Here is a 14,666-nt window from a genome sequence, read left to right on the forward strand (position 1 = left end):
TAATTTCTGGTAACTATATTTTATATGAAAGTTCGATAGCAATGTTATATATATATGCACATATACAATGTTTTCACGCCTTTTCAGCTGTATCGTTTCGCTTTAGTGGACATGATGTAGGTAAGAAAAAGCAGTAATTTTTTAAACAGAATTCAAGCAGCATTTATGGTCAACGTTACATAGAGTGTAGGTGTGTCAGGCCTCAAACTCTATTACAATAACCAAACTCATATGCATGAGCAATAGAAAGTTTTGTTCCGCATAAAATGCTATATAAATGCCAGTGAAATATGTGCGCTTTCTTCACAGTACCGATATTTTACGTTTCAGAGCTTACGTAACAGAACTTACGTAACAATAGAGTTTGAGAAAGCTGTAAGCTCGTGAGTTTAAATATCCTTATTCTTCCAACGTTCAGCAGAAAAGTAAAGGAATTTTTTCAATGAAATTGGAAAAACTAGCAAATGTAGATTGAGAATGTTATAGTATATCTAGCCTTATTATTAGCAGTATGAAAATACATATAATTGAGGAAATTGCGTGCACTGTCAAGCGGAATCTCAAGTCTGACTCATTAATTTCTGTTGAGAACTGAAAACAAGCAAACCTCAGATTCGTTGCACTTACTGCCATATACTGATGCTGTACATAAAATTGCGATTATATCCTGAATTTGGGTATGCAATTCGTTTAAAAAGTTTATTAATAAACGGGATGCTTCCGCGTTGTTCTGACAGAATCAAATGAGAAAGTATGCTAGGGGCTCAAAGGTCGATTTCCGAAAGATGTACGAGTGGCAGGATCTCATTTAGGTATATATGACGCATATAAGCTGTCAACTGCCGAGGTCATAGCACGTCCACTTGCTCGTCGAAAACTAACTTAATTATAATTTATCAAGATAATAAAGCTATTTAATTTTCAATTTGATTACTAATACTGAGTATGCTCGATTATATTCATGTTGGGAAGAAAAATTGAAAAGATATCGTTTGAAATTATGTGCTTGATGAGGCACCACTCATTTACAGACAAAGTTGGTTAGCGAAACGCCACTTCCTGCAGTAATCGATATGCCTAATCATGACTTGGCATTCCCACAGGTTATGTAACGAGCAATGCAAAAATGCTGATTCATCATTGAATGTTTCATAATGTTAAACAGGTGTTACTGAGTTGAAGCTTACATTAGCTGTTCTTTTAAACAGTTAAAATATCGACTGAGGAGTAAGCGCGCACAAACAGTGATATATAATACGTGTTATTTATCTGTGCAGACTCTACACATCCTTGAATTTCATCGGTTTGAATTACCCATATCGCTGTAATAACATTTTTCATGGATGCCCACTCATCCCGTTAATTCTAACAACTATAGGAGATGTAAGGCGTGAATTTGCCTAGAAATTAAATTAGAATATCTGCGTGGTTTGGTTGCTTGTTGACAATGTATAACTTTTCGTATGAGAAGAGTGGACATGCGTCTATTATCATTGTTTTCCTTTACATCTAGGCCTTGCTTTAATCCTATTTTCAAAAGCAACAGATCATCTACTTTTATGTAATTAACAAAGAAATTCGCAAGTTAAAAATTCAGTTGGCGTATGTAGTGTGTGCTTCCTTTTCAGCTTCAGAACCTAAAATTTTAATTTCGATTTCGGTAATACTTGTTGATATCAGAAAACTTACGCAGAGAAATTATGAAACAGGATGCGTTTGCACTAGGTGGTGGATTACTATTTATAATTTTTCTACTCGGAATGACGTGGATGTGGGGTAAGGATATATATGTTTTTGTTCTTTGGTATAATGTAATAATTCAGATAGTTTGGATCCCAATTTAGGAGCAAGTCGCATAGTCCCATTGCACGAAACCAAAGGTAAAAATGAAATTATCGAAGAAGTTGTTATACAGCTGAAGCTTCTTTTTTTCCGCCTTCTCTAAATGGTGAGAATCTATTAAAAGAAGGACGTTCTATTGGCAACAATGCTACTTTCTGTAATAAGATTTATAGCGACTACGAAGCTATGCTTTATATACATACATAAGGGATTATAAAAACTGTCTACAAAATAGAGTAAAATATGTTAAACTGTAATTGAGCCACTCTGTGAAATTGCCAACAAAAAAAAGGAATATAAAAACATACCAAAAACGATGGTCATTGAACGTCATTCAGCGATTTTGCTCATACCTTTAAAAATGTTGTGCACTGAACCGTGAATAATGTTTCTTTCGATACACCAGTCGGTTGACTTTTATCGAAGTGTTTCCTGCTCTGCAATAAAATTATAATATGTCAGGTATACTTAATTAACTTACACTGATCAGTTCAGTTAGGTTAATTTCGGCATCCATTTTTTGATCACAATACTAACTCACACTTTGTTTGTTATATAACTGCCCAAAATACCATTTACATTGTTCTAAGTTATCTTTACCAATTTAGGTGAATTGTTGAATTGGAAGGCAAATTCCGGTTATTTTCATTATGAGGTCAACTCTTCTCAACAGAGACTTTTACCTGAACCTGATAATACCTGCAATGATACAAGTTTTCCTGGTACTGACGTATTATCATGTTTTTCTACATTATACTGCACTGAGGTTGAATGCTGAAAATAATATGCAAATATTTTTACGAATCACAGAAGTTGATATATGGACAAAACTTCAATTTAATGTTAATAGGCAAAGCTAGACGTGTACGCTGATTAATTTTTGAGATGGAACAACGCGCCCGAACGCAAAATACATCATAAATGGCTGAATATTATTTATTAGCTATATCCAAGAGAATTTGATACATTTTCATACTTATTACAAGTATACAACGTTTCACATATGCTATCGTTTTAGGTAGAAGTGGTCAGCATTGTCGACAGAATTGGTATTACTGGAAATTACCTCCAAACGAATCAACGGCAACTACAAAAGCAGTTGTTTGGCTTTTGTATTCTCTTCACCAAATATTTGTATGGGGACTTATTTACAGATGTCAGTTGACAGTAAATAGAAATAAAGTTGAAGGAAAACAACAGAAATACAGGTATTTTACTAACACAAACTATGAATTGATAGTTTCGTGTTTGACAAGAAAACAGGAACAAAATTTGAAATAGATCTGAAATTTCTATGAACCCTAATTACGTTGCAACATTTAACTCATCATTCCATAATGCTTTCATGATAATTCCCCACATTGATAATTTAACTTTACACCACATACACATTTATGTACACAAGGGCCTTCGGGCAACCTAATCTCAAGTTAGATTTTAGCAATAGTTTCAAATGTTTCGGAATTAGTTAGATAATACTACTATCATTACTTATCGATTTTAATCGGTAAGTGTGTTGATAGGTATTTATTTGTCTGTCTGTTTGTCTGTTAGATGCACGCGATATCTCACGAAAGCGAGATTGATTCTGCTCCAGATTTTGCATGTGCATTCATCATATGTCGTACCAAAAGTCTATCGATTTTGGATGAATTATGTTGTATAATTAGCGAGTTATTAATTAATTATTGATGGGACACAAGGTGTCACTATGGAGTAAGAGCGCTGTTGGGATCCCTTAACTTTCGATCGATGGGTCTTCGGTCTCTGACCGATATTCTCGTTTATGTATTTGTTGCGCAAAAGTATTATGGAAATCAGTATATTGCCCACTACCACACACATATTTACTATACGAGTATATAATATCCATATTTAAATAAATTAGTAAGTAACTATTTGTGAACGATATATATGGAATTTCTGAACTTTGTAACTTATTATTTATTCATACTTCACAGTTCCAATCTACGATGGTTTAACTGGTCTATGCTGGCAGTGAATGCATTATTTCATATTCTACATTTAATACAAACTCACACAACATATGATGGATTAGCACAGCAGGTGGCTATGTCGACATCACAGGTGGGATAATTGAAAATAATAATGACTACCAAAGCCCGTCGTCGAGCGTGATGACATCATAATAAATTAATAAAATTTTATAGAGCCAAGATAAACAAGCAAAGCTAGATACCAAATCGTCTAATTAATTTGGGCAAATTTTAGTTTTACTGACTGGTTACATAAAAACAATTTTCTTAATTTTATATTGTACGAAGTGTCTAAATTTGTAGCACAAGCTAAAATAGAAAAATTGTAACTTATATGGGTCACAAGATGGAATCGGAAATTTACATGTAACGGCTCCTGAAACGGTCTCAGCGTTCGTTAAAAATACCGGCTTTTTCGTGGTATAATAAATTTTTCTGTCTCGTAATAACTACAAGAGTTCAAAATGTCTCTCTATTTTAATTCATTTGTGTTCAAGGTAACTCGCGGTTGCGGCGACTCATGTCAAAATAAACTCATTACCGATCTAAAATAGCGCGCCAATCCGCGGACATATTAAAGTGTGATCAACTTCCCAATTATATTTAGTTTTGATATATATTGCACTCATGCGAATTCGTTGTCACCATTAGAAAGATCTGGTATAATATCCCAGAAAGTATACTTAATTTAGTACAATTAAAATACATATTCATCGACTCGAAATCCCCGCGCTACGAATCCTGAGTCAGTTCTCGAGATTACGGCAGTCGTTATAAGAGCCGACTTTGTCAACGGATATGTGATGGTTTTCATGTTGAATAAAATATTCATTTAAAAAATGGTTGCTTTATTCATTTGATTGTGATAAATTAAATCTGCGATTGCGTTGATAAAATAAAAGCACCACTACTCCAAACTACCACGGTAATCCGCAACCATAAAAATGTGTGGCAAAGTGCCCGATTACATTTTGTTTTGATTTGTATTATTTTGCCAATTTCACCATTATGAGCTGTCCCTGCAACATTTACTCCGCTCTATCGCAATGCTCGATTAATTTTAACACCGTTACAGAAATTCCTTAGTCTGCGATAAAATCCCACGGAGTAAAATTTATTTCAAGTGGGTTGATTTAGAACACTACTGGTGTGCCGCAGGCACAAGGAATTTAAAGATTTGCAATGTCTAAGAAAGTGTTTTTAATCTGTCGCGGTCCACCCCAAAACAAAACTTTTTTTTATTTTTATATTCCGTTTTCATAATAAAGAAATATTTGAATGCAGATTCACTGCTTTATTCTATCTTTAGCATCTCGTCGCTGATGATTATATAATAAAAACTAACTCGTTTTCCGCAGAGGTCTCATGGTTCTTTTCGAAAACAAAAAAATATGATTATAATGATTATAATCGTCTTCGCGACACAAGAATATGTCGAGGGAAATTTCTGATTTAGGGAGAATAAACACCAAAATCAAGATTTTTACGGCATAGCAGTCCACGCTTACGAAAACAATCAAGATTTAAACAAAATGCAATAGCAAACGCCTTAGCGACTTTATTTTTCAACGGTCAAGGGCCGAGGAAACGTCCACATGCATAATAACTATTGAAAAATGAACTGCTTTTAAATTTACATGAATTCATTTGTACTTTTGCTTATTTTTAACACACAGTATATAATTTTGGCATCGCTCAATAGTGATGAAGTAAACAGTTGATTGAAATTTTACGTGTCTTATGTAAACGTTTGAGCAGGAATTACATTAAAGCATAGGTTTATTGCGTGTTTAGTTTTACCTAAAAACTAGTTTGACTTTACCAGGTATTGCAAACTGAGGGGAAAAACGAGAATGTATGATGACCAACCATTATTTGGCTTCATACATACGACAGTGAATGGCAAAGTTGTACTCCGAAGCGTTTTATGCCTAAGCAATCTGAGCAATGACGCTATGAGACCAACACTTTTATAGCGTCATCTTAATATATAGCAAGCTGCCCATCACAAAAGCATTTTTTCAAAGCAAAAATAGGGGGGGGGGGGAGTTCGTAAAATTTTTCAAAGGGGGGCGTGGCTCAAAAAGTTCAAGAACCACTGGACTGTAGACAGAATAAAGGCTATTGAATATTACATTCATGATAAATATTCACACAGATTCAACCTTGCAGAAACGTTCCGAAAAACGTTTAGAAACTGAAATAAACTTTAACAAATACTGTGATTGTGAAGGAAAAAGCATTGATTGCCGGAACAAATAAATTAAACGATTTTGATTGTAAATATCCCATTATCCTTTTTTATCACAGTCATCCGTGATTATGATGATGGTGTTTGTTCTTCTGATGGAATACAAGGATAGAGGAATCATATTGATGTGGCCAAATCCAACTTCTGATGATTTTGCAGCAAAGAAACTGAGGCTTCATCCTGGACCCACAACATTAATTCGCAAGTAGGCAGAAGCAGTTTATATTTGAAAACATGTAACAACTGTCTGTATAATCGATACAACTCCAGATCGGTAATTTATGAAATTCATAAATAATAACTAGAGGTCCTTATATGCTAAATTGTGGACGCCGATTTTCTGTCACACTGCACAAGCGGCTTGTTCGTTGCTCCATTGTACCGCCTACCGTCTTTCACTTTTGGTTGTATTTGCGTTTCCAATATTTTGATCACTGTGACGCTCATTTTTGTCTACCCCATAATATTCTTTCCTATTCCTGACTGTTTCAGATACCATGGTTATGTTTTCGCTTGGTCATCAATCTATACTTTCTGGTACCATCCGCTGGAAAATACATGGGGTCACACTTTAGGGTTTTTTCATACTGCTATCGTTCTGCTTCAAGGAAGTCTAGTTTTCACCGAAATTCACTTAAACAGGTATTTATAAATTCTGTTTACCAAGTCTAAAGCGGTGTATATAAAAATCCATTGAATTAAATTGACTATGTACTGAATTGCATGTCATGACTCTAGTTTATACTTTTCACATTATAAAGTGAATTATTAGCCGTTTTAAAGGGGAAATAAATTAATTATACACGGTTTTGGAAACAGTAGTCGGCCAGTTCTCATTTGTAAGCATGCATTGCTCCATGACCGCATGTATAATCATTTGAAAATCATGTAGTTGGGAAACAAAAGTTCTAAGATCTCTGCAAATTTTTTCTAATAGTTTTGCTTTCTGATTATAGATATTGGCGGTTTCTAAACGAAACTTGGGTGCTTATACATTCTGTAGTGGTGGCTGTGCAGACGGGAAATCCAGAACAGGGTTATGGAAATTTATGGCCCTTGTTTGGATTTGGGTTTGGCTTTCTATTAGCATTCACACAGGTTAGATTGGAGTCATCATTTTATATTTTTAATTTTCATCTTAAATATACACCATAAAAGGTAATATTTCAGAAGTTGATTTATCTGATTTTGCGGTAATAACGTATTGTAATACCTTTATTATGCCGAGTAAATTATGCCGAACGACGGTATCAATGGACACTCATTACCTATTAGTTTTATCCACAAAAAGCATCACTGAATTATATGATATATACAGTATATGTGGTGTAACTAAAAACATTACTTTAGAATATGTTTTCTTTAGATATTCGGTTTGCAATTTTGGAGAAAAATTCCTGCATGGGTGCGAATTGTGCCTCCAATATTGTACCTCGGTATTGTTGCTGCTTTGTGTGGCACAGTGGTTGTGCCCAAAGATCCTACCAAAAGCGGATTCAGTCGTATGTACGAAATGTTGTTTGTCCCAGCTCAGGAATACATGGAATTTCTTCTTTCTTGGCTTTTCATATTTATTTTTCTTGTCATCGAATCGAAAGTTTCAACGAAACGTGCAGATGCTCCGGAATCCGACAAAAACAAATGTAATAATAAGGACTTTGTTAACCCGTCTCCTACTAAACAAGCTTTGTATTTATCAGGAGTTATATTGATTTTTGCAATATTCGTTATGGGGTCTTACTTTTATGAACAAGCTCACTACGAGGTTACGCTAACCGTTTCTTCTATAACTTTTACAACTGTTTTTTGCATTGGCGTCTGTATTATAGTTATGTTTTTTAAGCAACTCATCGGCCCATCCTACATTCTCTACAACCCTAGAGCCAACAAGATACGTAATCAAAATGAGAATTCTTTTCCGACAGAGATGAAATCAAACGAAGGATTCGACGGATCCTCTGATTTATGAGTATGGCTGTCGTAATAAATACCTTTTCCGCCGAAGAATTAATTGTATTAACTTTCTAAGATTGTTGTTCTTGTGTCATAAATTTGTCGGAATTTCAACGGCGTAATTAAGAAATATGTCTATTTGAGTGTCTTACATCGAATCATCTACCAACGGTTTTCACACTATAAATTTATTCGCTGCTCCCAACCAATATCACAAGTTAACATGTTATATTTATATATATTATCTAAGCTGACCTCATATGGATAACATGTGTAATATGTTCAAAAGTAGTTGAATTTTTTTTTTACACGGCTTGTTATTTTTATACCTACGATGCTATTTTTAACTTATGATTTTGTTACTGTTTTTTATTTTTTATTTGAAGAAGAGCAAATTCACTTCACCTCATGTGTGATATCTCGGCTCTGATTGAGTATATCAGGAAGAATTCCATTTGCTAATCTAAGAAATTAATACAGGGTTCGCAATTAAATCAGCGTTGGCGATGAAATCAATAAATACGTAACCCTGAAAATAAAATTACCAATTGTAATTTAGAACACTATTCCAAAGTAGTGAAATATATTTACAAACACAATTGAGTTTTCTGGGTAAGACTCATATTTTCACTGTATGCTTATCAATATTGGTAATTCTACTAGTAATTTTTTGTTTCTCGAATTAAATATTTTTTATAAAACTCAAGCCTTTCTTACTGCACAATCAACATGATGTTGAACTCTGACTGCATCTTCGATAACATTCCACCAAAGAAAACAACGTTATGAAACGGTATTTTTAGTCATCAAATTCATGTGCAATTATGCCTCAAGCAATACAAAACACCATTATAATAGTGATTTTAGGATATAATTCCTAACCACGAATTCCGTGTCATCTTTTTTTGGATATATACTCTGGATACATTGCCTCGACCTTTAACTTCATTTTGTGCTAGATTGATTCGTTGGATTTTATCTGTGTTCCCAATTTATTTTGCGCGGTCTTTTTTCATGTATCAATAATTGGAGCTGAAAGTGTAATATAAACCTATTAAATTAAATTGGCCTAATAACTTAATATTGAGAAAATACTTCCCAATATTAAAGTGTAAATTGTGCACTCACTGATACTAATAAGCTAACAAGCTTTCGATTCTAAAAATTATTTTACGGAGAAAATATTCAGATTATTAAATGCCAACTCCATTGTTAGCAGCATGAGTTTGAAGAATATTTCCATGGTATAAATATATAACTTTAACATTACTGTATTAACAACAAAAACGTATAGTTCGTTATTCAAACAACCTGTAAAAAAATGTCATTTTTCACGTTAGCCAAGATTGAATAGGCAATCAACCTAACAGTTGCGTATGTGGAAACCATATTTAACGAATCATACAATATATAGCTGTGATACTATTTGATAATATTTATTAATAAGTAATAAATTCATTTAAATTAATAAAAATTCTGACAGGTTCTAGCTAGGTTTAGATGAATTGCTTCCCAACCGCTATTTCAAATGAATTAGTTTTAGTGCAGTTATATATTGTTATTTAGAGTAAGACTTGAAATTTGATTCGGGTAATTAAATATAACTATTAAATATAATTGGCATTACATTATATCAGCAAATCGTGCACTAAAAAGTTTCGAAGCACGTGTAAGTCTATAATAAAATGAAATTTGTTCCACATTCTTTCTCTTCTTAGTTGTTGTACTTCAAGTAGCGTAGTTTGAGCAAAAAGTTTAGTTCAAAAGCTTAAGATGACAACCGCCATCTGCTTTGCAAAGATTAACAAATCTCATACCACATTACGAATTCTACACTTTCATATTTCAATCCTATATGTATATATATAAATATTGCGCACACAACAAATTCCGATAGGGTTGGTACCGTGCAATACATATACTGCCAAGAATATGCAGATATAACCAACTCAATATAAAAATATAACCATAAAGGTGATGTACAAATACTGCCAAGTCATAGGCATATATAGCCAACTCAATAAACACATACAGCCATTAAGGTGATTTACAAATACTGCCAGATCACAATTTGTGTTTATCCGGTTGCATCTACGAATCATATGCACATTACGGGTCGTTCATATAATTAGCGCATTAAAAAATGTTGAAAACTCCAAAGCGGCTAGTGATCGATACGGTATTGGCATATACCAGTAAGGATTTACCTGTGCACGAAATGGCATAAAAATACCAGTGTTGATACTACATGATAACTATACAATAGGTACCAATCTATAATATTATATTACCAAACTAAAATCCAATTAAAACAAAAATAAATACTATTCACAGGTTATTCAATAACAACTTCGAGACTTAAACCGATAGATTTACAAATATTTTTTTAAATAACAAAGAGTCAGTTATTGATTAACCATCGGAAATATCCCGTTTACTTTCTTCTACACCAGTAGACGACAGCAAGGATTAAAAATCCCATCGCGATGAAAAACCACTGGGCGATAATCCTGCAAAAAGTAGAACAAATTGAAAATAATAAAAGTTAGATGAAATAAAAAGGTTATTCAGTAAAATGATTGATTCTATATTTCTTTACTTTGATGTTAGTTCCCGTAATTTTTTGACCTTTCTAGCTTTCTGAAAAACATTATCTACAAGTTAGACACTGTTGTTGTTCTATAGAAACACGCAGTTCGTTGAGGCATTAATATTTGCTAAACATTGCGTCATAATTAATTTTCTGAAAACTTCACTTACGTGAAGCAAAATGAAATTACTGTTTCCACTCTGTTGAGCACGGTTGATTGTATGCTGCACTAGGTGCTCTATTGTTATAAATCTTAGACAATCATAACGAAATTAATTGCGTTTTAATTTTTTTTCACTCAAATTAAAATCACCAGCTTGGTAACATTATTTTATATATTAAATTATATATTAAATGTCCCGGTCTTGCAGTATGACAGTCAAAAATAATTTTTTTATTCAATACTATTACAAAAAAAAAAATTTTTCAACGGAGGCAGTCGATTTACCACTGACGGGGTCTCACTTCACTAGGTCACCAGAGAAAAACTGTTATGTCATAGTTATGATACGAAGTATGGGCTATGCGTTAATTTAACACCCAACTGTACTGTCGCTGAATCACCGAAATGCCGGAAACAAAGTGCAAGTTTTCTAATGATTTGGACGATTTCCATTATTTGAAGTGTAAAGACCAATAGAGTGTATTTTAATATCATTTACAGCTAATTTTGATGCCTGTAATCTACCCACAATGGTATGGAAAAAGCTTAAACTTTTACTAAGCCCCTAGAATTGAATCAAGGTTGGCTTGTTCAATCCGCGTCGTACCGGGTTTTCGCTGCAGAAATATGGTAAGCCTATTTATGTTGTGAATGCGGAAAAGAAATTGTTTTTTAAGATCTGAAATATTTCAGTTGAACCTTAATTTCAAAATTACTGAATCTCGAAATTTGAAGTCCCACAGTTGATATTGATGCTGACTTGTTGCTAAATGTTTAACGGCCTATTTCCTTGAATTAAATAAAATGACTCATTGTTACCAGGGTGTTCAAATGTACCGCAACGCAGTGGGACTGAACAGAGATTTTCAACCAGCACATTTGTTGTTGTGTTATGATCGATCAGCTGTTGTGGGGTTACATGCCATCGTAGATTGGTACCTTTTGTTTAGTTCAAGACATCGGCAGTTTTATGTCTTATTGTACGCAATCAACGTGTAAAGCCCCACCCCTGAATTATAGTACCGTTTTGATCACTAGCCACTTTGGAGTTTTTCACGCGTTTAACGCACTAATTATATGACCTACCAGATGTTATCGGGTATTATGTTATTGGATTGCGGCTTCCATACATCTGTCCATCTGCTTGGATCTGCGGATTTTTATGTAAAGTAACATGCTTATAACTCATAGATGCAACCGCATATACATACATTGTATTCTTATGAAATGATATGGCAGTATATGTACATCACCTAAATAGCTGTATTTGTATATTGAGTTGGCTATATATACATATGACGTTGACAGTATATGCATATTTGGTTGACTGTTCATGTATACTCGTATATATGAGTTGGCGGTATATCTATATTCTTGGCAGTATGTGTATAGCACGTTACCAACCCCATCGGCTTGTTATGAGTATATCTGGATGAATTTCGTTTTCTAATCTAGAGGTATTGACAAAGGGTTCGCAATAAAATCATCTTCTACTGCCAAAACAGTAAATACGTAGTCCTGACCTAAAAATATAATTACCAATTGTGATTTAGAACTCTATTCATAAGTAGTGAAATATGATTAAAACCATAAATGTTGATGAACGACATCCCTATAGTAAAGTGTGCTAAGCTAAGAAGCTAATGAGAAGCATATAAGCGTTCGGCTTTAAAAATTACGCTATGCACAAAATAAAATAATCAGATGATTTATTGTTCTAAATTTTACTAATCTTCATACTTAAAGTAAATTTCATGCAGAATGTTAATTTAATAAAGTAAAAATTCGTCATCATCTGTCCACGATTCGTCACCAAATATAGTTCCAGACTTGCATCCAAGTCTTCGACAAAGTTTACATAAATCTGCAAAAAAAAGTAATAAACTTTTTAAATGCTCAGAATAAAGGGGAGTGTCACATTGCAATTCCTGGACATTACTTACATAACTCGATGGTTAGGAGGCCTTGCTCATCATTCATATAAACACGTCAAATAGATTACATCGATCTTAACCCTACGTCAGCTCAGAAGCCCATATGTGATGAGATCAGTGTCACTGGTAACCTACTGGTAATATCGCTCTTAGCTATTTATTGCCATTGGAAAAGCATTTTCAATCTTCGAATTCAAAATTCATGTTGCGTTTATTAAGTATTTTTAGACGAAACTAGGTGGAATCTTAGAAATGCCTTTTCATGATAAAGTGTTTTCTGTTTGATAAATAAACCCGTAAACTTGAGGCTTTACTTGATCTTTTTTTTCTGTTCATTTGATGCACTGAGTATCATCTCATTTTTAAAATTTGTTGTATAGATATTTTTTACCTTTATTGTCTTTGAACATGCATCTTCCTAAGTATCTGCGGATGTAATGATTCCATTCACAGTATTTAGTGCAATTCAGAACTATTTTTACTTGCTTTCTGAACTTTTTTGCAATCGATGTTTTGTTATGTTTCTTCTGTATTAAAGCTGCAAATAAAATGAAAGATGTAAGTCGGTTTCCAATATGGAGCCAAAATTTATGGAAGCTATTGAATGGATACAAATATATATAATATTACGCGCTATGACTCCTCGTCACTGTCGGGTGCCGAAGAAAGCTACGTTTAACTTGTCATGTCTTTGATTGATGAAACATGAGACCTAGTACCGCACTCCTTTCACATCATAATCCAATATTTCAATGGTCATAACTGATACAACGACAAGAGAACTCGTTGAGTAATTATAGCCTCTATCGCCCAATCGGCCATTTGTCCGTAGTTAAAGAAGTGAGTCGTATGTAATTTCTTTCAATTTAATTTTATCATTCGAGATTTTTTTAAATGCATTTATTTATAAAGAATCACTCTAACAAACATACTAATAATTTTTAATAGAAAATAAATCTATACAAGCAATGATAGGCGCGTAATAAAATTTTAATATTTTTGTCTAATACCGCTACAAACACCAATGCAAAAAATTTCACTCACTTGCACTGGTATGCTCTAGCGTAAATGCAAACACTGTTGTTAGCAGCAAGAGTTTGAAGAATATCCCCATGGTATAAATATATAATTTCAAGATTACTGCATCAAAACAAAAACGTTTAGTTACAAACATTCACAAATCACAGGCAAAGTGGCATTTTGAAGTCTATAATAATATAAAACTTGTTTTCAAGTTTTTCCACTTATTAGCTGCGTTGTGCTCCATATCGATTAGGGTAGTTTGAGCAAAAAGTCTATGCTTGAAGCGCTAAAATAGTTAGATCAAATGCTCAAACCAATTTACAACAACAAATTTTGTACCACACCACGACTTCTACTTATGACAGTTTCATATTCCAATCATATACGTATATATATATAAATATTGCGCGCACAACAGATGTTGCTTATTCTAACATTGGGGTTATTTTAAAGTACAGTATTATTTCAAAATGAATTACGAAATCAAGTGCAAATGAGTGTATTCAAATATAACTGATTATGTAAAGCCTAATTTAATGCGAGGTTGACTACTATCCAGTTGCTTTAATGACTCAAACTTCACAAAGCAATACTTGCTGAGTATAATATGTTTGGAGTTTATGTAAACTGTGCCTATATTTCGCGAAGGCCTTTAACACCGTATGTTCTTTCATATCCTTCCATATCGAGGTGAGAAGTCAACAATACTTTTGTTATTAATACAATTAGTCACTAAAAATAAATGCTACTGTGGAAGATATCGTTTATAAGAAACCGCAATATTTATTAAAACATATGCCGAGAAGGACTCACAAGTGCGTCAGAACGTTACATTCCATGACGCTTGAAACAGACACGTCAGTACGTCACGTAGCCTATAATGTATCTTGTTACACAATCCATAGGTTTGTAA

General features: G+C 33.5%; 2 protein-coding genes across 2 annotated transcripts; one reads left to right on the forward strand and one right to left on the reverse strand.

Moving 5' to 3' along the window:
- Positions 1-557: 557 nt before the first annotated feature.
- LOC120337662 (uncharacterized) lies at positions 558-9,535 on the forward strand. The gene is made up of 8 exons (XM_078117513.1): positions 558-1,776; positions 2,451-2,564; positions 2,861-3,050; positions 3,804-3,930; positions 6,150-6,295; positions 6,583-6,732; positions 7,047-7,188; positions 7,457-9,535. Exons 1-8 carry the CDS (start codon positions 1,701-1,703, stop codon positions 8,057-8,059), a joined length of 1,548 nt encoding a protein of 515 aa, XP_077973639.1. The 5' UTR covers positions 558-1,700; the 3' UTR covers positions 8,060-9,535.
- Positions 9,536-12,442: 2,907 nt separating this feature from the next.
- Positions 12,443-13,866, reverse strand: LOC120338495 (uncharacterized). The gene is made up of 3 exons (XM_039406514.2): positions 13,775-13,866; positions 13,122-13,268; positions 12,443-12,660 (listed from the first exon to the last, which is right to left on the reverse strand). Exons 1-3 carry the CDS (start codon positions 13,842-13,844, stop codon positions 12,566-12,568), a joined length of 312 nt encoding a protein of 103 aa, XP_039262448.2. The 5' UTR covers positions 13,845-13,866; the 3' UTR covers positions 12,443-12,565.
- Between the last annotated feature and the right edge of the window lie 800 nt (positions 13,867-14,666).

Source organism: Styela clava, chromosome 10 (genome assembly GCF_964204865.1).
Source record: "Styela clava chromosome 10, kaStyClav1.hap1.2, whole genome shotgun sequence".
NCBI classification, from domain to species: domain Eukaryota; kingdom Metazoa; phylum Chordata; class Ascidiacea; order Stolidobranchia; family Styelidae; genus Styela; species Styela clava.